General features: G+C 41.8%; 2 protein-coding genes and 1 non-coding gene across 6 annotated transcripts; 1 reads left to right on the plus strand and 2 right to left on the minus strand.

Moving 5' to 3' along the window:
* Positions 1–3,179: 3,179 nt before the first annotated feature.
* On the minus strand, positions 3,180–6,027 carry LOC118006365 (60S ribosomal protein L37). 2 transcript variants are annotated; one of them, XM_034998994.1, is made up of 4 exons: positions 5,913–6,027; positions 5,117–5,252; positions 4,573–4,657; positions 3,180–3,295 (listed from the first exon to the last, which is right to left on the minus strand). In XM_034998994.1, exons 1-4 carry the CDS (start codon positions 5,913–5,915, stop codon positions 3,226–3,228), a joined length of 294 nt encoding a protein of 97 aa, XP_034854885.1. In that variant the 5' UTR covers positions 5,916–6,027; the 3' UTR covers positions 3,180–3,225. The 2 variants fall into 2 exon arrangements, with proteins under 2 accessions (XP_034854885.1, XP_034854884.1); XM_034998993.1 differs by having other exon boundaries at positions 5,069–5,252; positions 5,913–5,999.
* On the minus strand, positions 3,376–3,456 carry LOC118006455. Its single transcript, XR_004678082.1, has one exon. It is a non-coding gene; the product is annotated as a small nucleolar RNA SNORD72 (small nucleolar RNA).
* Positions 6,028–8,522: 2,495 nt separating the features above from the next.
* Positions 8,523–24,698, plus strand: LOC118006360 (caspase recruitment domain-containing protein 6-like). Of its 3 annotated transcripts, XM_034998983.1 has the most exons (4): positions 8,523–8,573; positions 12,637–12,933; positions 14,065–14,616; positions 21,576–24,696. In XM_034998983.1, the coding sequence occupies exons 2-4, from the start codon at positions 12,651–12,653 to the stop codon at positions 23,927–23,929; spliced, it is 3,189 nt and encodes a 1,062-aa protein (XP_034854874.1). In that variant the 5' UTR covers positions 8,523–8,573; positions 12,637–12,650; the 3' UTR covers positions 23,930–24,696. The 3 variants fall into 3 exon arrangements, with proteins under 3 accessions (XP_034854874.1, XP_034854873.1, XP_034854875.1); XM_034998982.1 differs by lacking the exon at positions 8,523–8,573 and having other exon boundaries at positions 12,434–12,933; XM_034998984.1 differs by lacking the exon at positions 8,523–8,573 and having other exon boundaries at positions 12,769–12,857; positions 21,576–24,698.
* The last annotated feature ends 619 nt before the right edge of the window (positions 24,699–25,317 follow it).

Here is a 25,317-nt window from a genome sequence, read left to right on the forward strand (position 1 = left end):
AGACCTTCCCAATACAGCCAGCCCCACTGCCACTACTTCAGTCCATATCCTTATGATTTTCACATAAACTTCAGAACCTGCTGCCTGATCTTCCAGCTTCAGTGACATCCATATCACCACCTTCTACACTTATCTTGCTAGTGAAAACAAATCATGCCACGGCAGGGTTGGAACCTTCAATGATTTACCATTCCTTCAGGCTAAAGTCCAAACTCCTTAGCTATGGTACTCGAAACCTTTCATGATTTGTTCAGCTTACCCCTCCAGATGCTTCTCTTGCCAACTCTCTCCCTGTCTCCTGACCTGATAAACCACAGTATCTGTGATTAAAGAGCCAGGTAAATAATACATGAGACATGAAGCACTTGATTATTTCTGCATCTCATTTCAGCAACACACTGGTATTACTCAACTGGTCCTGAGTACCCTCTGCCCAAGCAACAAAAATTTCTCAGCAGTTCAGTATGGGTAACTGAGCTACCTGAGTGGGTCAGGTGTACCTTTTACTGTCTTAATATAATTAAGTGGCACATCTTTTGTCAGATTGGGATCCACTGCCCAAACCTCAACCAATGCTCAGGACATCATCAGATACATCAGACAAGACCCGAACTTTCTGCAAACTATGACTCATCTGAATCCACCTGTTTGCTCTCTATTCTAAATGTGCCAACCCAGCATCATCTCTTTCCCATTTCTTCTCCCTGGGCCTTAAAATCAATTTAACTGAGCAGGGTGGTTTCATTTGGTCCATGAGCCTTCTATGATCTGCAGGGATAATTACCATAGCACCAGAGCAATTTTCCAAACTTAGTCCGTGCTAAGGGCCACAGGCACTGGCAAATGAAGTCAGCTCACCTTACACTCAATAAACACAAGCCTTTGTTAATACATCACTGCCCACCTGGCCCCTTACCCTTTGCACCAATGCTTTTCCTGACCCAGAATTCATAATTTCACAGGTGTTCAGGTCAGTGCCCATTTGTCCCACAGCCTACTATTTATTACATACTGGCCAATACCTAGCTTAGTGGGTCCCTCCATTACTCAGGAACCATTAGTGACACTGGAAGATTTCAGAAAGATGTTGACAGCTAATCAGATTTCAATTCTCTCAAGTACAGCTGAGCCTGAACAATGCAGGTGTTGGGGTACCAACAGCCCATGTAGTCAAAATGCACATGTAAGTTTCAACTCTCCAAAACCTTAGTCTACTGTTGATTATAAGCGTTACTGGTTAAGTCAACACACATTGTGTGTATATATTATACATTGTACTCTTACAATAAAGGTAGATAAAATGTTAAACTTAGTAAAGTTCATAGTACTGTTACTGCATTTATTGAAAACTCACAATTCAGGGGCGCCTGGGTGGTTCAGTCATTACTCAGGGTCCTGAGATCGAGCCCCACATCGGGCTCCCTGCTCAGCGGAAAGCCTGCTTCCTCTCCCACTCCCCCTGCTTGTGTTCCCTCTCTCGCTGTGTCTGTCAAATAACTAAAATCTTAAAAAAAAAAAAAAAAAATTCCAATGTGTGTTGTTCAAAGGCAACCTGTATATTAAAATCGCTGTTTTTCAATTTCATTAACTTAACTCTAATTACTTTAGGTTGTGACTATGGTAAAAGCAACTTCACTTCCTTACTATTGACTGTGCTCACAAGTCCATAAAGTTACCATCAGCCCTCCAGTTTGCCAGTGAACAGAGGCATGTAAGTTAGTAAAATCACACTAATGAATGACAACCAGCCTCCAGGAACCAGGCTCTAACAATACATCTCTGGAGCAGAGCTGCCACTCTGTTCTCACACCGGGAAGTCCAGTATGTTTAGATGAGCTGGGGCTCCCCCAAGTGAATGTAAGCCGTGATCTTAAGGATGTTAGAAGCTAAAGAAAAAAAGCAGGGCGGCGCCTGGGTTGCTCAATCGTTAAACACCCCACTCTTGATTTTGGCTCAGGTCATGATCTCAGGGTCTTGAGATCACTCAGCAGGGTGTCTGCTTGAGATTCTTTCCCTCTGCCCCTACCCCTGCTCACACACACCTGTGCTTGCTCTCTCAAATAAATGGATCTTAAAAAAAAAAAGGCAGGAAGGCAGGACTTAGCTAGTATCTTGGGAAAGCATTACAGGGTGCAGTAAAGGTTAAGGTTGGGAAGGCACTGAAGATCATGAAAGTCCTTTATAGGTCAGGTTGTGATGAATGGGAAGCCGCAAATTACTCAGTACCTGGCCACTTTATTAACACTTGCGCTCCACTTAATCTCTGTTCTCTCACTCAGCAGTCCCAACTACATTGGCCTTGTCTCCTCATTGCAAAATACTGGCAATAAACCACCAGAACTGGGAAAGCGTGGCGAAAAATTTCAGTCTTTTAACACAGAAAAATCAATTATCACTCAGTTGACGGTTAAAGAAACTCTACTGGGGACCTATGTATCATTGCCTTTCATCTACAAATGTTAAGTTTATCTGTTTGGCTTTCCTTTACTTTGTACTCAATCCACTGCATTTGCATGTGACCCAACATTCTCTTAACCCATCCCACTCAAGGGTCTTTGACTCACACCTAGCAAGTAGCTTCAAATACTCAGCTGGCCACCTACATCACACACAAGCCTATATGCTAGATATCAAGCAAGCATTTTAGAGACTAGAATGAATTAAAATCACCTTTCCAAAAACAACTCATTCAATCACTATATCCTTCATGTTCTCACTGGTCTCCAAACCCTATGACGTAAGATTGATGACCACTCCCCAAAGTCATTAGCAATTACGCTTTTTCATTTACTTTTTTTTTTTTTTTTTTAAGTTTTACTTAAGTCTCTACACCCCACACGGGGCTCAAACTCGACCCTGAAATCAAGAGTTCCATGCTCCTCCAACTGAGCCAGCCAGATGCCCCTACTCTTAACATCTTAAACACCTGTATGTATCATGAGCTCTGCTGTGCTCATACTGCATTCTTTAAATCGTTTTCCAGTGTTATGTGCTTGAAGGAATCCTGGAATTCTGCTTGTTTCTTATCCTCCTAAGCAGTATCACAACCCAGTTCAAAAGGTAGTGCTCCAGAACAGTCACTTAACAAGTAAATCTAAATATTACGCTGTCCCATCCCCAATCCTATGGCAATTCAATGATACTACAAGGCTATTAAAAATACCTTAGCACACCAGGTATTTTTTTTAAAACCAGAACGTTTATTGTGACTAATCGTTGAAATCCTTAAGATGAACTGGATGCTGCAACAGCTGCCCTCTTGGGCTTAGGTGTTGTTCCTTCACGGAATCCATGCCTGCATCGTATTAAAAATGAAAACCAGTTACTTCAGCAATAATATATACATTTCAATTTTTATTAATACAGATTTAAATGAGCTTATCTCAGTTAAATGCTGAAATCAGTATCAGATTCATATGTTCAGACATTTATTTTTACAACCATCATCGATAAGCTACAATATTTTATTTACTTCCTTCTGCTTCAAGATACCTGTTTTAAACATACACTTAACTGCAATTAGAAAAAAGGTCAAGAATTTATTTGGTTGTCCCGATCACCGGGCCAGTACTTCTCTCCTGCTTGCGTTAAGAGACCCATTTCTGAAAATGGGTCCCTAGGTTACCAGGCAGAGACCCTAAGTACTTTCCTTTAGTCAAGGCAAAACAAGGAGCATGTTTAATCGCTGACATTTTCCAAACTGCTTAACTATGCTTTACATTTTAACTCATTTATTATACATACACATCCTAAGGAGAAAGTGTACTGTTACCCCATTTTTAAAGGTTAGTCTGCCTTCAGTTCATGCTCTCAAACTCCTACATTACATAGCAGTCCACTCACTACAAGCCCACACTATTGTATTATGCTTTGAAGTGCAAAGAAGGTCTCCTCAGCACATAAACACATCGAAGGGTGTTGTGTTTACAAAGCCCCAAAATGCCTGATGATCTTTTAGAGCTAGAAAATCTGGAATTGAGGGGGCAAAGGCCAGGGATTCTGCTAAGCATCACACAGCACAGGACAGTCTACCCAACAAAGAATTATCTTAGTTGAGACCTAAATGACTAACGCCTTAAAAGACACCGTTAAAATGCAGTTTCTCTGTAAGTTGGGGCTGAAATTCTCCATTTCTAACAACTCTAAAGCCTGACTTTAACAAGACAGTAAGATATCTTTCTTTCTATACAAATGCAGTAATTATGATGGTTTTCTATAGCAGATTTGCACAAAGCCACATTAAGTGAAGGCCCAATCCCGGACCTCAATCACCACTCTTGTCTTGACGAATTTTGGTAAGAAAGTGAGGTGTAACCTATCCTTAAGAAATATTATTACATTTTGGGGTGTCTAGCTCAAACCGCACTCTAGACATTTACTTATAATGTTGCTCATTGAGAGATTAACAAAATCCAGATTAACTGATCTGAAGGTTACAGTGGCAGCAGAAAAAAATACCCTCCAACACTTCATCCCCACTAACCGGGATAGTATCCTTATTTTAAAGCAGATTAAGGAGGTTCTTCTCCAAGCTCACAGAACCAGTTACGATGAAAACACAAAAAACTGTACCTGAATCTGCGGTATACGATTTTTAGGTGTCTCATTCGACCGGTCCCAGTGGTGTTTCGTCTTTTAGCCTTGGCACTCCAGTTATCTAAATAACACAAATTCAATCAAATGAGAGGGCGCCTGGGTGGCTCAGTTGGTTAAGCGACTGCCTTCGGCTCAGGTCATGATCCTGGAGTCCCTGGATCGAGTCCTGCGTCGGGATCCCTGCTCGGCGGGGAGCCTGCTTCTCCCTCTGACCCTCCCCCCTCTCATGAGCGCTCTCTCTCTCTCTCTCATTCTGTCTTAAATAAATAAATAAAATCTTTAAAACACAAATTCAGGTAAGGTTCTGATCTTCCCCACATACGTTATGGGCACCGTTGGTCAACATGCTTAAAGACTGCCTGCCTTGTTTTTTTAAATCCACTTCACCCGTATACAGATGCCCTTTTACGTTAAGTACCAACTAACGTCCCAAGCCACGCCCACTTCCCTACATCGCACACAGACTACTGACCTCCATCCCAACACCGGACACAGTCGGCCCGAAACACAGTCCACTTACACTTTCTCTTGCGCTTGGCAGGATAGCCGCACTTGCCGCAGGTGGACTTCTGAAGGTGGTAGGCCTTCGAGCCACAGCGGCGGCACAGCGTGTGCGTCTTATTGCGACGCTTCCCAAACGATGACGTCCCCTTCGTCTGCAAAGAGGAGGAACGATTTTGAGATCTCCTGATTTCTATACATATCCCGACATTTTCAGGAAAAGAAATTACTAAGATGTAAAGACAGGTAGAGAAAAGTTTAAAGACAATCTAGGGCTGAAACTGTGGCGGAACTTCCTAACTCCTTAAATGCAAAATCAGAGACCACTACCAGCATTTCACGGTATCTAAAGCCTTCTGCAGGGGTTGCTTTATTTTGAAATCGGCTACATTCTTTGAAGGAGAGAGAAAAGAGACAAGCCGCAAGACGAAATAACGTGGTGGTTTTCCCACCTACCCCGACCCCCAAACCTAAGAGCTCCTGCCAGGCCTCATCAACAATGAATTTTTTTGCTTACAGAGCCAAACACTCCCAGACCACGCTTCTTCCTTCAGTTCTCATCCGAGGGCAACGCTTCTCCAAAGATCAAAAGAAAACAAGGAACCTAGAGTGGCTCCTACTCCACGACTGTAGACTCAGCATCCCCAGGTCCAGTTAGGAGCCATTCTTCTGGCTCTTGAGGGCCACCGCATGCCCCTTTCCTGCCCACCCGCTCCCTCTATCAGCGACCTTGCCGGCCCCCTAAGGATGGCAGGGAGCGCGACGCACAGGACGAGGATGGAAGGCGATTCGGAGAACCACTGGAAACAACTCACCATCTTGTTTCCGCGGCAGACCCCAAAGAGGCCGGAAGAGGAGGCACTTCCGCTATATCGTGCTCAGAAGCTTCCGCCCAGGGAAGTACTTCCGGCAGGGCGCGGTGCACCGTTCTCAAACGTCCGTAGCCGCAGTGGGGGTGGGGTCTAAAGGAGGATGCAGAGCAAGGCAGGGCCAATAGGGGTTTCGGCGCTCCGCCGACGGGAGGGCTCACGGCTTCCTGGCGTCGGAACGGGTGTGTGTTCGCCGGACCCGCCGTGGCCGAGAACTACCTTGATGCCAGAACTCGGTTCTTTGTGCGGATGCTCCTGCTCTCCCGCCGCCTCGTGTTCTCGGATTTGTGGCCACATCGCGGATTTCGGTCCCCGAGCTGGTGGGGAACCTGTGGGGGTACCTCCGCGCTCCCGGCGTGGAGGGTTCCGGATGGGACTGGGATTCCCATCTGGGAGAAACTGGCCTCTCCGGATCCCTCCTCACCCGGCTAGAAGCTTGTGGCTGACGCTGGTTCTCCGGGAGGTCGCCGGCGGTTAGGAGGCACGGACCGGCCTCTGAGGAGCTGGGCTCCGAATGTTAAAAAGAAAGGCGAATAATGTTTTTTCTAACTGTAGTAGTTTAGAGGCAAATTTTTGATGTAAAATTTAAGTATGCTAAGGGATCACACGTGGAACCTTTGAATATAGGAAATCTGATTCGCCCCTTTAGGTAGGTAGGGCCTGGAAGTCTGTACTTAAGCCCTTTCTAAATAGATTCTGAGTTGGTGGTTTCCAGATCTTGATAGACGCTAATCCAGTTGTAACCTCGTACCCAGCAACGCCCCCACTCTCGCAAAACAACAAAAAATTAAAACATTTAAGAGTTAACAGGGAAAAAGATCCCAAAGAGCCATATAATGTGCTTACATTCTATGTAAACCGAGAATTCTTTACCTGTCACATGTGAAATAGCAAAAGTGACGGACTAGTCGGTGGCAGAACAAAATGAACTCTAGGAATCAGGGGTTTATAGGACAGTCCCTGTCCTCATGGAAACGGTAAATAGGGGGTAAAGAGGAAGCCAACTTGTGAATGCTTGGACCAAACTGCCATTCAGGGGGCTTTCTGGATTAGATGCTGTATTAGTTTCTTACTACTGTTCTAAGTAGTTACCACAAAGTTAGTGGCTTAAAACAAAACAAATTAATTAAGCTATACTGCTTTTTAAAAAATTTCATTTATCCAGAGGAATAAATTCTGGAGCTATGTTGTACCTCATTGTGCCTACAGTTAACAATACTGTATGTGTACACCTAAAATCTGTTAAGAGGGTAGATCTCTAGTTAAGTGTTCTTCTTAACTGCAGTTAAAACACACATTACGGTTGTGGTCACAAAGCTGAGATTGGTCTCACTGGGCCCAAGTCAAAGTGTGGGCAGGGCTGCATTATTTTCTTGGAGGCTCTGGAAGATCTGTTGTCACCTTTTTAAGTTTCTAGAGGCTGTCAGCATTCCTTGGCTTATTTAAATCCAGTTAAGAGTCTCCTATCACACCCTTCTGTGTCCCTCTTCTACTTTTAAGGCCCTGTTAAGTTAAACAAGGAGGTCATTGAACTGAGGTGGCTCTAATGCATTGGGGACCTACTAAGCAAACAGAAATCTAAGCCCGTAAATGCCTCAGGATTGGAAAACCAAAACACTAAGGACAGGATGCCTGGCTGGCTCAGTCAGAGGAGCATGGACTCTTGATCTTGGGTAGTGAGTTCGAGCCCCATGTTGCGTGTAGAGATTATTTAAATAAAAGCCAACAAACAAAACAACCACTAAGGACAACCAATCACAAACAACTAGGCCTAAAGCTATAGCCAATCAATTTCCTTTCTTTACTTTTGCACTTTCTCCTTCCCCTGGCTCCAGGAGGCTGAGCATTCCTAACCCACTTCTCATTTGGCACTGCCCTGTTAGAACTGAATTTTGCTCAAACTTCAAATTTTAAATATGCCTCTGTTTACTTTTTAACAGCCGCTTGTGATTGCATTGGCCCCACCAGACAAGTTCCTCAGCTCGAGATCAGCTGATTTAGCAACCTTTATTTGTAACCTTAATTGTCCCTTGGTATGTAACCTAACATATTTATAGGTTGTATTAATTAGGACATAGACATTGGGAAGGACAGTGGGAGATCATTATTCTGCCTAGTACGGGTGTTAGAAGAAATGCGATTAGGAAAGGTAAGGCAGGTGGCAACCACTGAGGACCCAAGCAAGCAGTTTGACAGGCACTGTGTGAAGTTCTCTTTTACCTCAGACCCTCCCAGAACTGTAGACAAAGTGAAATATTTTTCCTGCTCCTTAATGTAAAGTGGTTGTTTCTGATACCATACTATTTTGGCCCTGATCAGGAAAACCCCTGGCTCTTCAAAGCCAGTTTATAACTTCCAGGTTCCTATCCAAATGCCAGGGTTAGGTGGCATGGATCAACTTTTTTTTTTTTTTTTTTTGACAGAGACACAGCGAGAGAGGGAACACAAGCAGGGGGAGTGGTAGAGGGAGAAGCAGACTTCCCGCCGAGCTGGGATCGATGCAGGGCTCGATCCCAGGACGCTGGGATCACAACCTAAGCCGAAGGCAGACGCCCAACGACTGAGCCACCCAGGCGCCCCAGCATGGATCAACTTTTGAAACAGATGGTATATGCTATTCCTGACGTATTTGCTCTATGAAATTTTGCCTTTCAGCAGAGAATAATGGAGACTACGTAAATCCTGCATCCGTGATTCTGATACAATTCAAGTCTCTTGACCAGAACTTGGCACTAGATCTGCTTTTCTCCCCCTACAATAAATGAAATTACTGCTGCCTTTTCTCTTTAAGACATCACATAAATTTCTTAGCTGCAAACAAAATTTTTACTCCTTGTGATTGATTTGATTTGAGGGATGTATTTTCAAATCTGTATCTCCTGGCCACCCTTCCCCAGCTCCCTTACATTTGCATTCTAAGCCAGTGCAATGCGAATTTGCTATTACCAAAGAACTGAATTTAAACTTCCTAAGTTTACATTTCTTTGCTAAATATCCCACTTAAACACTTTCCTTCCCATCAACTTTGAAATCTCCCAGGGCAGGTTCTTGTGGGAGGGGAGGGTATTTAGGGTGGAGCAGTGGGGAGGAGATGGGGTTTGAGGAGCCTATTATAGAATGCCTTACCAACCGAAGGGAATAAAAAAAGGGTTGGCAAACTTACTGATATTGCCTTGTCAAATTGTTAGTATTAGCTGGGATGCACCTCAAAATTCCTACTTTTTTTTTTCTTTAAAGATTTTATTTATTTGACAGAGGGAGACACAGCGAGAGAGGGAACACAAGCAGGGGGAGCAGGAGAGGGAGAAGCAGGCTTCCCGCGGAGCAGGGAACCCGATGTGGGGCTCGATCCCAGGACCCTGGGATCATGACCTGAGCCGAAGGCAGATGCTTAACGACTGAGCCAGGCGCCCCAAAATTCCTACTTTTGAGGCACATTTATTTTTATTTTATTTTTTTTTTAAGATTTTTATTTATTTGACAGAGAGAGACACAGCGAGAGAGGGAACACAAGCAGAGGGAGTGGGAGAGGGAGAAGCAGGCTTCCCGCTGAGCAGGGAGCCTGATGTGGGGCTCGATCCCAGGACCCTGGGATCATGACCTGAGCCGAAGGCAGGCGCTTAACGACTGAGCCACCCAGGCGCCCCTTGAGGCACATTTAGTTAAAACTCTTACCTAAAATTAATTTTTAGTATTACATAAGGATTTGCTTAATCTTTTTTCAACCTCAGGGACAGTAGAATTGAATTATTATCCTTGATTCTTAATACATCCTCAGCATTGGTCCATGCAGCATTGATCCCTGCCTTTATTTACATATTTAATTACCTTTAATAATATAGTAAGGACCTTTAAACTCATCCCTAGATGATATCCTACGTCTAACTCCATAATCTCCCTGTCCCCTTATCCCATCTTATCCCCAACTTCTCCTGAACCTAGGAAACCACCCTTCTTAACTTCATTATTTCCTTACTTTTCATTTTATATAATTTTTTAAAGATTTTATTTTTTTTTTAAGATTTTATTTATTTAACAGAGAGATGCAGAGAGAGAGGGAACACAAGCAGGGGGAGTGGGAGAGGGAGAAGCAGGCTTCCCGCTGAGCAGGGAGCCCGATGCGGGGCTTGATCCCAGGACCTTGGGATCGTGACCTGAGCCGAAGGCAGACACTTAATGACTGAGCCACCCAGGCGCCCTAAAGATTTTATTTTTAAGTAATCTCTACACCCAACGTGGGGCTTGAACTTAAAACCCCAAGATCAAGAGTTGCATGCTTTACCAAGTGAGCTAGGCACCCACACTTTATACAATTTTAATGACTCCATGTATATTCCTAAAATGTGTGTATGCATGTGTATGTATTTAAATTACATTCAACTTTTAAAAAGGGTATCATGCGGTATATAATCTTTTGGGACTTAAAGTTTTCCTTTTATATTTTTATGATTATATTGTGGGTCACTGAAGTTCATTGTTTTTGAATAGTGCATACTGATACATGAAATACTACAGTTTATTCATCTAGTATCCTGTTGATAGTTACTTAGATTGTCTTCAGGTTCTTGTGAACTATGGCACTGTAAATAAAGACCAACTAGGGGAGCTTGGGTAGTTCAGTCAGTTAAGTGTATGACTCCTGGTTTCCACTCAGGTTATGATCTTGGTGTTGTGGGAGAGGCCCTGGGTTGGGCTCTGTGCTCAGTGTGGAGTCTGCCTGGGATTCTCCCTCTGTCCCTCCCTCTCGTGTGCTCTCTCTCTCAAATAAATAAATAAATACTAAAAAAAAAAAAAAAAAAGACCAACTAGATAGTTGGGTGTTTGGGTGGCTTAGTTGGTTAAGCCTCCTACTCTTGATTTCAGCTCAGGTCATGATCTCAGGGTCGTGAGATCGAGCTGTGTATGGTAAGGAAAATTGTGTCCTAAGATGGCCGACTGAGCCAGTGAGAGTCCCAGTCCTTGCCCTGGGGCTCTTCTGGGTTCTTCTCCCTGCTCTGCTTCCTGCGCACACCAATCTGGGTTCTTCTCCCTGTCCCGCTTCTCGCACGTGCCAAAAGTGCCAAGTATGCGGAAGTAGAAGTGTATAAATTGCCCCCTTTGTACTCGGGGCTGAGACCTTTGGAGACCACTCTCCTCTGAGCGTGCTGGCATTAAATGAACTTCCTGTCCTCCAAGATCTCCAGGTGCCACTTGGTTCTTCCAACGGGCAATCCAGTCCAGGTTCCGTAACATGTAGGTCTCTGTGCTCAGCACAGAATCTGCTTGTCTACCCCCTCCCCCACCTTGCACGCACATGCACTCACACATACTCTCTCTCTCAAATAAATAAATAAATAAAATCTAAAAAATAAATAAAAACTGAAGTCTGCTAATAGAAACAAAAATGTAAACTATTAAATACGCAGTAGTGTTTAAAGTATCCCCAGAGATAACCAGTGTTACAATTGGGGTATCTCTCTCCTGTCTTCTTTTAAATATATATCTATATATACATTTTATATATGTACATTATACACATTTTAATTTTTTAAACAAAAGTGGGATGTGTAACTTTCTGTCTTTCATAACAATATATCATGGATAGCACTAGTTGTCAATATACATAGACTTACTTCATCCTTTTATTTATTTCTTTATTTTTCTTTAAGTAAACTCTACCCCCAATGTGGGGGTTGTGCTCGTGACCCTGAGATCAAGAGTCTCATGCTCTACAGACTGAGCCAGGCAGGCACCCTGCTTCATCCTTTTAAACTGTTCTTTTCTGTTTCACTGCTGATGTATCAACATTTATTCCACAAATCCCCAATTTATGGAAATCCTGGTTATTTTAAGTTTTCCGCTGTTATAAACAATGTTGTCATGCAGATTCTTGCACATATATCTTTGGGCATTTGTCTGATTATTTCCTTAAGATAATTTCCTAGAAATGAAGTTGCTGAGTCAAATGGTATAAATTTGTGTGTTTATCAGCATTTATTTATTTTTTGCTGCCTATTGCCAGATTTCTCTCCTGAAAGAGTTAATCAATTCACATTCTTATCACAAATAGAGCTCAGAGCAGGGAATACCTAGTCCAAACTGAAGTTCAAGAGAGCCTTCTCGGAGCAATTGACCCTGGGGCTGAGTCAAGATGAGATGGACTCAAGTCATCAAAAGAGTAGATAATCTAATGTCCGCCATGCTACGGAAGGGAAAAATGAAGCGGGGGTGGGGGGTGGGGGAGTGGAATCGAAGGGGAGACAAACCATGAGAGACTATGGACTCTGAAAAACAAACTGAGGGTTCTAGAGGGGAGGGGGTGGGGGGATGGGCTAGCCCGGTGATGGGTATTAAGGAGGACACATACTGCATGGAGCACTAGGTGTTATACGAAAACAATGAAGCGTTCAACACTACATCAAAAACTAATGACGTATTGTACGGTGACTAACATAACATAATAAAATAAAAAAAAAGGGGGGGGAAGATAGATAATCTATAAGGAGCCAGGCCTGGGTGGGCTCAGGGCTAGATTTCCACACTGTCTTGCCTTGTTTGTACCCACTCTCTCCAGTGCCGGGCATCTTTGACCTGTTTAATCTTTGACAAATAGAATTATTCTTTGCCATTTTTTTTTAAACCTGTATTTATGTACTATTGGAACGGTTTCGTAATCCATTTCCTGGTCTAGAGGACAGAAGAACAATGGCTGCGGGGAGTGTTCCTTCAGAGATCATAGAAAGAGAACGAAAAAAGTTACTTGAAATCCTCCAACAAGATCCTGATTCTGTCTTAGATACATTAACCTCTCGGAGGCTGGTTTCTGAGGAAGAGTATGAGACTCTGGAGAAAATTACAGATCCCCTGAAGAAAAGTCGAAAGCTGTTAATTTTGGTACAGAAAAAGGGAGAGGTGAGCTGTCAGCATTTTCTCAAGTGTTTACTTAGTACTTTTCCAGAGTCAGCTACCATTTGGGGCTTACGGCATGGTAAGTTGGATTTCTATACTTTTTGGGGGGTGAGAAAGATAAGGCAGATTTCCTGAAAAAAGAAAATGATTGCCTTTTGTTTTCATTGGTCTATCTCCCAGAGATATTTTTCACTGAAATGTGATAGAGGGTAAAAGTGTCCAGGATCTTAAAAGCAGGGAACAATGTATCTTATTGGTTTAGGGGATTGATAATTTTTTGTTGAAACTGTATCCAAAACTTAAAGGTTTTTTTTGTTTTTGTTTTTGTTTTTAGTGCTAGTATAAACTGCTTACTATTCAATAAGTAAATTCATGGATATTTAACAACCCCAAGACCAAAGCTGCCTCTTTCACTTAGTATAACGATTTTGGAAATATCAGAAAAATGATTTTTAGCACACATACATGGTGGATCAGTAATTTCATTTTTTTTTCTGTGATAAGAATGCCAGCAGAAGCCTACTTTTCTGGAGCAATTCAAATGCTAATTCTCCAATATTTAAAGATAGTTCGCGGCAGATAAAGGAGTAATTCTTCCAGAATGGATTTAGCAATTCTGTAGATTATCACTAGAGGCAGGTGCAGCTCCTTTTTCTAAAGTTCTAAAAAATATTGAAAATTATTTTAAGAGATATTAGAGAGGTAGAGGCTCAGATAAAAAGGTTAATGCAAATGATCTCTAATGCAGGACAAGACCCATGTGCTTAGAGAAATAGATACTATTATTTCTAGGACTTACTATTCCAAATTCGAGCTGTTTGCTTCCTGATTAGAAATTATTAGGATCAGATTTCATTAGCAATGGCCCTAGGAAATCTGAGTTGGTTTTGGGTTACAGTAAAACCACAAGTAAGCACTATTTATAGGATTCACATTTTCTGTTTTACTCATGTACTCTTAGAGTTTGTTAAGAAGAACTCAAACTTTTGAGCAAGGTAGGAATGTGATCTGATTTTTTTCCAGTGAGAGAAAGAATGACAGTTGACTTGTTATTTGTGTGGGAAATGCTAGGTATTCCTATCCTCCAGTTTTGAAATAAAGAAGAGAGATGATGCTTTGAGGTCTTGGAAACTCAAGATATTATAAAATTTCTTTTTGTTAATTTGGAAAAATGAAACAACTGCCCCCCCCCCTTTCTTGTTCTTTTCAGAATTTTTAAAGCATGAGAATATAGGACCTCCTCAGCCTATAAGGGTAAGCAAGAATTCAGAAGATGTTTTTTCCTCTGGAGAGAAACAGCCTGAGAATCCTGAGATCACAGTGTCCTTCACAGAGAAAGAACACCTGGATATGGGAACCTCTGAATCCTTCGGGGACAAGAAAACTAGTCATAAAGAAACTGCTTGGACCCCCAGGGAAAATGAGGAGGAATACAACACACCCAAAGTCATATTGCCACCTTCATTTGAGAACACTGAATATGAAATTCCAGCAACTATTGCATATTTACAGGATGGACAGAGATACGAGGAGCCAGATGATTCTCTGTACTTAGGAAAAGAGGAATATCTAGAATCTCTTGGATACTCTGAAGATGCAGAGCCTGCTGTGGAAGAAGAGAATTATAATGACTCAGAACACAGTGTTTATGATGGTGAAGAGGGTTCTGCATTTTCAGAAACCACGCACTTCTCTGATGAAGAACAGAGCTATGAGGATTCAGAAACTGGCATGTCATTGGAGGAGGAGAAAAGGATTGAAGGTATGGGAACAATTTATTTTTAGGTTTCCATGCCCTAATGGGGAGAAGGGGTGAGGAAGGGCACCAGATGTCAGCAGAAAAGCAGCTGCTCAGAGATTCTTTATGCCTCCCTAACCTGGAATTTCCTTAGAGGTGGGTGTTGACAGAGAGGAAGACCCAGGACCTACACAGTGGTGGACAGTATAAGCAAAAATAAATACTGATTGTCAGCTTATAGGTTTCTGCAGTCACCTCCATGATATATATAAGAAGTTGCTAACCACTAATTTTAGGTGTTACCTTCTAATGCTCAAATTAAGTCATTTTAGTGCCTTTGTGACCAATGGGATATGGAGGCTATGGGCCTAACTACTAAAGTGAAAATCAGAGAGGAGCCTGTGATGAATGAATAAGATCCCAAAATATTGTTACTTGGTTTGATCTAGTCATAAATTGCCATCGTGGTAAGGGAAATTAAATAAGTATCTTTAATTGGAATATTTCTCAATGAAAATTAGAAAACTGAGAAATGTTTCATTTGGAGAGATACTGTTTATGAAAATAAATATCACCAAATATCACCAAGTTCTGAGTAGAGGAGGGGAAAGGTAACTATCATCTCCCATTCAGTTCAAATCCTGGGGATTCATCATCCAGTTCTAGGTAGGAGAGGAGTAATGTCCTCCTCATCATACCTTGTATTAGTTTGCTAGGGCTGCTTTAGTCAAGTACCACAAATGGGGGACCTTAAACAATAAACAACAGAAATTTATTATTATCTCAGTTTGGAGGCTAGAAGGCAGAAATCAAGGTGTCTATAAGGTTGGTTACTTCTGAAGGCTGTAAAGGAGAATCTGTTCCTAGTTTCTGGTGGTTTGCTGGAAATCTTTGGCATTCTTTGGCTTGTAAAAATATCCTTCTCATCTGCCTTCATCTTCACCAGTTGTCTCCCTGAGTGCATTCCTCTAGGTCCAAACTTCCCCCTTTTGTAAGGACATTAGTCATATTGGATTAGGGCCCACCCTAATGACCTCATCTTAACTAATTATATCTGCAGTGACCCTACTTCCAAATAATGTCACATCCTGAGCTACTGGGGGTTAGGATTCCAACATATGAATTTGAGGGGTACATAATTTAACCCACAACACAAATCTTGTCCCACCCCCATACCTCTCTAGTCCATAATTATTTTTAGGCCTCATTATTAATTTTTATTTATTTACATATTTCACTTTTTGTATAGTGTTGACTTAATTATTCATTGCATAGTATCACTATTCTGCAAAAAACAAAACAAAACAAAACAAAACCCTTTTGTCTGCTTATTCCATTTTTTCTTCATTCTCCCTTCCTCCATAGGTAACATTCTAATATGATGTGTTTCTTACATGTTACTGTTTGGTTTGTGTGATCTTGTTTTCTGTATCAGTTATTTATTGCAACAGTAGTTCTGCATAACAAAGCTTATCAAAATGGTAAGAGTCTCTGTTGGTGGCTAGGCAGTTCTTCTGGTCTTTCCTGGGTTTATTCAAGTGTCTGTGGTCAGCTGGCTATGGACTGGTCTGTCATCTCTTGGCTGGCTAGTCCGGACTTATTCTCAGACTTATTCTAGATGGGGCATATTCTTTTTTTTTTTTTTTTTTAAAGATTTTATTTATTTATTTGACAGAGAGAGAGCACAAGTAGGCAGAGTGGTAGACAGAGGGAGAAGGAGAAGCAGGCTCCCCGCTCAGCAGGGAGCCCGATGCGGGGCTCGATCCCAGGACCCTGGGATCATGACCCGAGCCGAAGGCAGACGCTTAACGACCGAGCCACCCAGGCGCCCCTAGATGGGGCATATTCTTATGGTGAGGACAGAGGAGTATAAGAGAGAGAAGGTGAGAGAGAGGGAGAAAGAAAGAGAGACAGAGAGCGGAGGAGGCTTAGACTCAGAACTATCATGCCATCCATATTAGTTTCCTAGGGCTCACCAAAGTACTACAAAGGGTGGCTTAGAACAATGGGAAATTTATTGTCTCATGGTTATGGAGGCCAGAGGTCTGAAGCCAAGGTGTTAGCAGGGTCATACCATCTCTGCAGGCATTGGGGAAGGAGCTGTTTTAGTCTTCTCTCCCTGGTTTCTCGTAGCCTCAGTTATTCCCTGGCTTGTAGATGACCATCTTCTTTCTGTGTCTTCACATCATTTTCCCTCTGTGCATGTCTCTGTTTTCAATTTCCCCTTTTTGTAAGGATACCAGTCATATTGGACAGGGCCAACCCTAGTGCCCTCATTTTAACTTGACCTCTGTGAAGATTTTATTTACAGATCAGGCCACATACTGAGGTACTGGGGACTTCAACAAAACTTTTTTTTTTTTTGCAGGGGAGTGGGGAGTAGACATAATTCAACCCATTACACCATCACTCTGCCACATTCTTTTGGTCAAAGTATATCACAAAGACAGTGCAAATTAAAGGACTGGGGAAAATTACATACCACTTCTTTTTTTTTTTTTTTTAATGAAGTTTTTAATTTTACTTCCAGTATAGTTAACATACAGTGTTATACCAGTTTCAGGTATACAGTATAGTGACTCAGCACTTCCATACAACATCCAGTGCTCATCATGATAAGTGTGCTCTTTAATCCCCATCCCCTATTTCACCCATCCCTCACCCATCTCCCCTCTGGTAACCATCAGTTTGTTCTCGATAGTTAAAAGTCTGTTTCTTGGTTTGTCTTTTTCCCTCTCTCTCTTTTTTTTTTCCCCTTTTTTTCATTTGTTTTGTTTCTTTTTTCTTTTTTTTTTGCTGATGTCCTTTTTTTTTTTATTATGTTATGTTAATCACCATACAGTACATCATTAGTTTTTGATGTAGTGTTCCATGATTCATTATTTGCATATAACACCCAGTGCTCCATGCAGTACGTGCCCTCTTTAATACCCATCACCAGGCTAACCCATCCTCCCACCCCCTTCCCCTCTAGAACCCTCAGTTTGTTTCTCAGAGTCCATAATCTCTCATGGTTTGTCTCCCCCTCTGATTCCCCCCCCCTTTATTTTTCCCTTCTTGCTATCTTCTTCTTTTTCCTTTTGTTCAACATATAATGTATTATTTGTTTCAGAGGTACAGGTCTGTGATTCAACAGTCTTACACAATTCACAGCGCTTACCATAGCACATACCCTCCCCAATGTCTATCACCCAGCCACCCCATCCCTCCCACCCCCTACCACTCCAGCAACCCTCAGTTTGTTTCCTGAGATTAAGAATTCCTCATGTCAGTGAGGTCACATGATACATGTCTTTCTCTCATTGACTTTTTCGCTCAGCATAATACCCTCCAGTTCCATCCACATCGTTGCAAATGGCAAGATTTCATTCCTTTTGATGGCTGCATAATATTCCATTGTATATATATACCACATCTTCTTCTTACAAAGTAATATTGCAGAAAGCCAAAATATATCCAGAAAGCCATTAATTGGGGCTAATTTTTGCAACCAATCTAACACCTTTAGGAAAACAGGTCAAGAAAAGTTTCAGTAAGGGGCACCTGGGTGGCTCAGTCTTTAAGCGTCTGCCTTTGGCTCAGGTCATGATCTCAGGGTCCTGGGATCGAGCCTCACATCAGGCTCCCTGCTCAGAGGGGAGCCTGCTTCTCCCTCTCCAACTCCCCCTGCTGGTGTTCCCTCTCTCACTGTGTCTCTCTCTGTCAAATAAATTAAAAAATCTTTAAAAAAAAAAAAAGAAAGAAAAGTTTCAGTAATAATGTAGTTATGACTTGCAATGTAATTCTAATAGCTAACCAATCCACTCTAGTTGACTGGAGGCATATGGCTATCCTCTGTCTCTTTCGTCTGTAATATTTATTTATATATGTAGCTAGGAACTGAAAAAAAATCCAAATTAATCTGATTCAAAGGAGAAGAGTCGTCATGCTTTTTGTTTTGTTAAATTTCATGACAAAAAAATATCAGTGTCGAATCTAAGTCTCAGGAAGGCTATGGTGTTGCTCTATGTGCTCTGTACTGTATAAGGTCGACTTGTATATAGACTGTATCAATCTCCTCCCTTCCCCTCCAGCTCATAGTTGAGTTCATCCAGTGGGAGGAACCCATAGATTTACCATTTTCTGCGCCCTTTCCCTCTTCCTGAAGGTCTAAGTTTTTTTTTTTTTTTTTAAGATTTTATTTATTTATTTGACACACAGAGAGAGATAGCGAGAGCAGGAACACAAGCAGGGGGAGTGGGAGAGGGAGAAGCAGGCTTCCCGCCGAGCAGGGAGCCTGATGCGGGGCTCGATCCCAGGACCCTGGGATCATGACCTGAGCTGAAGGCAGACACTTAATGACTGAGCCACCCAGGCGCCCCTGAAGGTCTAAGTTTTAATGTGATGTTGTTTCCCTTTAGTCTGAAGAATTTTATTTATTATTTCTTTTAGTGCAGGTCTGTTGGTGGGAAATTTTCTTAGGTTTTGTTTATTGAAAAATGTCTATTTTGCTTTCATTCCAGAATGATATTTTTGCTAGGTATAGAATTAGAGATTGGCAATTTTTCTGCCTTCAGCACTTTATGGATGCCATTCCTTTGTCTTTTGGCTTCCATTGTTTCTGATGCTAGGCCTGCAGTTTTGTTTTGTTTTGTTTTGTTTTTTCATTGTTTCCTATAAGTGTCATTTTTATTCTGGGTGATTTCAGGATTTTTTTCTTAAATTTTTTTTTAGCCATTTTGTTTTTATCCTCGTTAGGGTTTAGAGAGTTTTGTGAATCTGTAAAACTTTTTTTTTAAATCAAATTTGGAAAATCTTCAGCCACTATTTATCCAAATATTTTTTTCTGTCCCAGTTGCTCCCTCCTCTCTGAGACTACAAGTCTCTTTCTAAGACTAAAGTTTTGTTTTTTTTTTTTAAGATTTTATTTATTCATTTGACAGAGAGAGAGAGAGAGTGCACAAGCAGGGGGAGCAGCAGACATAGGGAGGGGGTGAAGCAGGCTCCCTGTGGAGCAGGGAACCCAATGCAGGGCTCAATCCCAGGACCCTGAGATCATGACCTGAGCCCAAGGCAGGTGCTTAATTGACTGAACCACCCAGGTGCCCTTCTAGATTGCTAAATATCTCCAAAGAGACTTAGTTTTTTTGTTTTTTGTTTTTTTAATCTGTTTTAGTTTCCAATTAACCTAACTGGACTCAGATTTGAAATTCTCGTTTCAGTGGTTGGCAGCTAAAATCTCTGATCATTTCTTTTTGCCTTAGTTGGGCTGTTTTCATGAATTTTAAATTTATAAAAATGTATTGGGTTCTAGATATTATTGCTTCTTAACTTTTTCTTTTTCTTTGTATCCAGCTCTGTGCTTATTGATTGTATCATTGTTGCTGTGTATAAGATTTACTCTGTTGCTTCTTGGGGGTATCCCAAATGAGCTCCATAGTAACCCTGTTATTTTTTTTTTTTTTTAAGATTTTTATTTATTTATTTGACAGAGAGACACAGCGAGAGAGGGAACACAAGCAGGGGGAGTGGGAGAGGGAGAAGCAGGCTTCCCATGGAGTGGAGAGCCCGATATGGGGCTCGATCCCAGGACCCTGGGATCATGACCTGAGCTGAAGGCAGACGCTTAACGACTGAGCCACCCAGGCACCCCCATAGAAACCCTGTTATTACCTTGTCAAGAGTAGACATTTGGCCTGGCCTGTGTGAGTCCTGGTTTTTGTGCTGAAGAAATAGTGGGTTGTTGTCCAAAGACAAAATAGGTGATAGACAAGAACAGGACCTAAAAGCTTTCCTGCAACCTATCCTCTCACTGCCTCCTCTGGGAATCCATTTTGCTAGCCTCAACTCTTCCCTCACCTTCTTACCCCAAAACATATTCTAATTCAAGCAACTTTTAGACTGCCCAAGGATTTCTTAGAGTTACCTTTGTTAGTTCTTAAAATCCATACTTTTTGCTCACTTCTGTTGTTTCTTCCAGGGTTTTTTTTTTTTAAAGATATATTTATTTGAGAAAGAGAGAGAGAGAGCAGGAAGAGGAGCAGAGGGAGAGGGAGAGAGAGAATCTCAAGTAGACTCCCTGCTGAGTGCAGAGCCCAACACAGGGCTCGATCCCACAACCCTGAGATCGTGACCTGAGCTGAAATCAAGAGTCAGATGCTTAACTGACTGAGCCACCCAGGCACCCCTCTTCCAGGTTATTTTTATAGGGGACCCAAGAATCTTATGCTAGTTTGCCCTCTACCAGAAGTAGAAAATGCTCTCTGGTCTTCTTTCTCTACTAAGCACTATTTCTGTATTCCCAAGAAGTGGTTAGGAGGTATATTAGAAAATGGGAGATCAGGAGAAATTAGGTACAACACATAAATTCTGAGAAATGTTTAATGGAAATAAAATCTTCCATTTCTCCAAACTTTAGCAAGAGATACATTTAAGAAAGAAAACAGTATCAACCTAGAAAATTCCTCACACATGTATATCATGAAGCATTAACAATGTTTTTCATTGCTGCATATAAACATTAGTCAAAAAATTGAAAAACCTAAATGATCATCAGTAGACAATGGTTAAATAAGTAATGGTCCATCTAAATCATGAAATATGATGGATTAGCTAAAATGAATTAAGTCAATCTCTGTATAAACTGATTTGGAAGAATTTGCAAAGAATACCATTAAGTGAAAAGAAGTTGAAGAATCATTTGTTTAGTATAATATCATTTATGTAAAAATAAAATAGCATCCACTAAATCAAAAGGTATATTTCTCTATATGCATGCATACTTATGTACTTGCACGTAATAAGGATAGGAAGCAAACATTCATAACATGTTGACATCTCTTAGAAGAAAAGTGGAATTGGCAGAGTGGAAAAAGGGCAATTTCACTTTATTTGTGTTCCATCTTTTCATAATGAAAATGTCAATTACTTATTTAATTTTAAACCTCCATGAAGGAAGCTTAGACTCTGAATGTGACATTCACTGAGTATCTTCTTCCCTACAGAAAGAAAAAATATGTTTAAAGATGTCCTGTCATGTTTGAACATGGATAGGAGCAGAAAGCTTCTGCCAGATGTTGTCAAACAATTCTCCTTAGATCGAGGATGTATGTGGACCCCTGAGACTCCAGGAGACTTAGCCTGGAATTTCCTGATGAAAGTTCAAGCTCTGGATGTGACAGCCAGAGATACAATCCTCAGACACAAGGTTCCGGGTGAGGATGGCAAAGAGGAATTGCTGGCTGGAGTAGAGAATTTGGAAATCAGGGACATACAAACCATTCATCCCTTTGATGTTCTTTGTGCCTCTATGCTCTGTTCAGACAGCTTGTTGCAGCGTGAAATCATGTCAAACATGTATCAGTGCCGGTTTGCTCTTCCCCTGCTCCTGCCAGATGCAGAAAACAACAAAAGTATCTTAATGCTAGAGGCCATGAAGGACATTGTGAAACAGTGGTCAACACAGTCTTCAGGAGGGCCTACAGTGGACACAGAAACGTTTCCGAAGATGCCTATCATCTCTTTTGTGCGCCTAGGATACTGTAGCTTCTCCAAGTCCAGAATCCTTAACAGACTGCTTGGTCCTGCCCAACCAGGACAATCACACAAAATCTTTCTCCATCAGGATTTTACTGTCCCAGTGCTTCCCCGGCAAATCTCTGATGGCCTGGTTGAGATAATGTGGCATTTTCCTGAGAGCGATAGTCTAAAGGAAAACCCTAGTTTTTTCCAAAAGCCTGTTGCTCTGGCCAACCTCCGTGGAGACTTAGAAAGTTTTTGGACACAGTTTGGTTTTTTGGTGGAAGTTTCCTCAGCTGTATTTTTTTTCACTGACTACATAGGTGAGAAGGAGTGGGACTTGCTAATGTTTTTAGGAGAAGCTGCCACTGAAAGATTCTACTTTGTCCTCAGTCCCCAGGCCCAGGAGAGTGAAGAGGCTCAGCTTTTCCAGAGGATTCTAAAGTTGAAGCTATCACAGCTACTGTTTTGGGAGGGGGAGGAAGCTGGGGAGAAAGGGAAGAATATGGAGGGTCTTCAAGCAGCTCTGCAGGAAGTGATGTCCTCTCCACTCAGATGTGTGTCCATGGAGGACATGGGCTCCCTGGCCAGGGAGTTGGGAATCCAGGTAGACCAAGACTTTGAGAACGTTCAGGGAATTCACAGTTCCCCTAGTGAAAACCTGGCTGGAACAGCTAAAGATGAGAGACAACAAAGATACAGTCAGCCAGAAAGCTCATCTGAAAGCCCAGCTGAGATGCCTGTAAGAGAGCCTGGGGCTAGCTGGAATCTTCAGAATTTCCACCACACCCCAGTATTGGAAAACTTCTGTCCTTTACCAACCAGAATTGGAGGTGACTTTAACCATGTTTCTTTGAAAGCCCCCTGGGTTATGGGCTCCTATTTTTGGTCAGAGCAGAGGTCTAAGTGGTTCCGTCCCTGGCCCTTTCAGAAAACAAGGGACTATGGTCGAGGTAAATGTTTTAGGTTTCAGGACTTCCAACCCCAGAGATTTTATTCACCTGAAAGATTTATGAAATTTTCAAGAACTGCTTGGGGACATCGCACGGATAAAACATTTGGGAGACCACCAAGACCTAAATCTCATCATGTACAGGCCTGGCCTGAGAGACCACAGACAACGGGAGCTCTTGAAAGATCTGGGGAAGTGGTCTCCCACTTAGGTCACTTCCATTCCCTGAGTTTGCAGTCAGCAGGAACAGCTGGGAAGCCACAGCCTAAGCAAGCCTATACCCAGAGAACACAGCCAACTAGGGCAACCGGGAAGCTTATGAAAACAATACCCCATATTGAAGGTCTTTACCCCCAGGCCTTGCAACCAGCAGGAGCCATACAAAAACCTGTAAGACCTGCTTCTCAGCAAGGAGCCAAACTGAAGACACAGGATGGGCCTTCAAATCCAGCTTTCCAAATGGGATCCTATCCCAGGCCCAATAGCAAATGTTTACCCAGCTCCCAGTTCACATCCAACCAGCCCAAGCCATCCCAGTTCAAGCAATCCCAACCTGTGCCCTCTCAACCCAAACTCACTCACACAAAACCCACTCAGCCCTGGCCCTCCCAAGCTAAACCCTTCCCACCCAAACCCACTCAACCCCAGCCCTCCCAAGCTAAACCCTCTCCACCCAGACCCACTCAGCCCAAGCCATGCCCACCCCAGGGCTCCCAATCTAACCCTTCTCAGCCCAGACCCACTCAGCCCAAGCCATGCCCACCCCAGGTCTCCCAATCTAAGCCTTCTCAGCCCAGACCCACTCAGCACAAGTCATGTAGGACCAGTCCTTCACAGGCTAAGTCATACAATCCAGGAGCAGGGCCCAAGAGGGCAGGGAAACGTTAAAATGCTTACTATGAAACAAATCCTTCACCCAGGCCGTTGCTATCATACGGCTACCTAAAGAAGAGTGGCAGTGACGGTAAGAGATTCCTATCATTATCATGACAGAAAAAAAAAAAAGATATGCACAGCCTAACTGGTATCATTAAAATATCTATAAGAATTGTGTCTACCAAAAGGAAAAATATGAAAAGAATTAAGAATAGAATCAAGGAGTAAATAAATTAACTGAACCCAATCTTAAGTATTAGGTAATATATAACCTGAATCCGAGGACTGGGGCTGTTGAGACCACCCCATAAAATAAGGCTCAGGCAGCCTCAGTGTTGCAAGAAAAACTGCTTTAGATGTTGGCTGCTCCAGAGGTGCCTTAGTCAAAGCTTTTTGGTTCAATATCAGCCACTAAGCAGATAATCTTGTTTGTTTGGGATGTTTAAATCCATTTACTTGTGATAACAGCTCCAATTTGCTTTGATGATGTAAATATCTCATCTGACCCTTACAGAAATAATGAGCTAAAAACCAATGAAATAAGTTATTTTGCATTAACTTGGGTATGATTTGTGTATGTTTTATATTTAAAGTACTTGTAATAGTTAAGGTAATTTGGCTTATTAAAAGATCTGATATCCTCATGATTTCAACTTAAAATGTATAATTAAAATTTTAATTTTAGAGTTATAAAGCTTGTAAAGAGCATTGCAATGTTTGTTTTTTTTTTTTAAAGATTTTATTTATTTTTTAGAGAGCGAGCGAGAGAGAAACAGCATGAGAGGGGAGAGGGTCAGAGGGAGAAGCAGGCTCCCCACTGAGCCCGGAGCCCGATGTGGGACTCGATCCCAGGACCCTGGGATCATGACCTGAGCCGAAGGCAGACGCTTAACCATCTGAGCCACCCAGGCGCCCCAGAGCATTGCAATGTTTAAGAGAACATAAGATTCACAAAATTTTACAATTTTACTGTATTAGATTCATTCCTGTCCTAAACATTTGAGTAAGTTCTGCCAGTGAAGTTTAGTTAAGTTTGTAAATAATAGCAAATATTAATAAAGGGCCACTTAAAGATTGATGTTAAAATTTGCTAGGTGTAGAAATAAAATAATAAGATTTATAAATTGGATCAAGACCTCTTGTTTTTGAATTTACAACTTTTAAAAAATTAATACTAATTTTAAGTATTAAAATAGCCCCACATTGTCTTTTCTGGGTTAAAAAATTTTTTTCACCTTCAAGGACGCCAAGGGAAAAGAATCATATTGATAAATAGATGAAAAATGATCTTTGAAAAGGAATAACTAATTTCTGAAAACATTCTTATACTACAATAGGCATCCTTCATTTATGAATGTTTTAAACAATTAATATTGAGTATTTAGAGGGTGTTAAATCTC

This window comes from Mirounga leonina, unplaced genomic scaffold, assembly GCF_011800145.1.
Source record: "Mirounga leonina isolate KUSES-001 unplaced genomic scaffold, KU_Mleo_1.0 Mir_96, whole genome shotgun sequence".
Taxonomy (NCBI): Eukaryota; Metazoa; Chordata; class Mammalia; order Carnivora; family Phocidae; genus Mirounga; species Mirounga leonina.

Bases quoted from the DNA above. Each gene is read 5' to 3' on its own strand.
- LOC118006365 (XM_034998993.1), bottom strand. The intron at 4,658-5,068 runs GTCAGTAGTCTG...TGTGTTATTTAG, and splicing joins TGTCCGGTGTTGGGATGGAG to ATAACTGGAGTGCCAAGGCT. The intron at 3,296-4,572 runs GTACAGTTTTTT...AATACGATGCAG, and splicing joins ATCGTATACCGCAGATTCAG to GCATGGATTCCGTGAAGGAA.
- LOC118006360 (XM_034998983.1), top strand. From the start codon at position 12,651: ATGGCTGCGGGGAGTGTTCCTTCAGAGATCATAGAAAGAGAACGAAAA. The intron at 12,934-14,064 runs GTAAGTTGGATT...TGTTCTTTTCAG, and splicing joins CATTTGGGGCTTACGGCATG to AATTTTTAAAGCATGAGAAT. The intron at 14,617-21,575 runs GTATGGGAACAA...TCTTCCCTACAG, and splicing joins GGAGGAGAAAAGGATTGAAG to AAAGAAAAAATATGTTTAAA.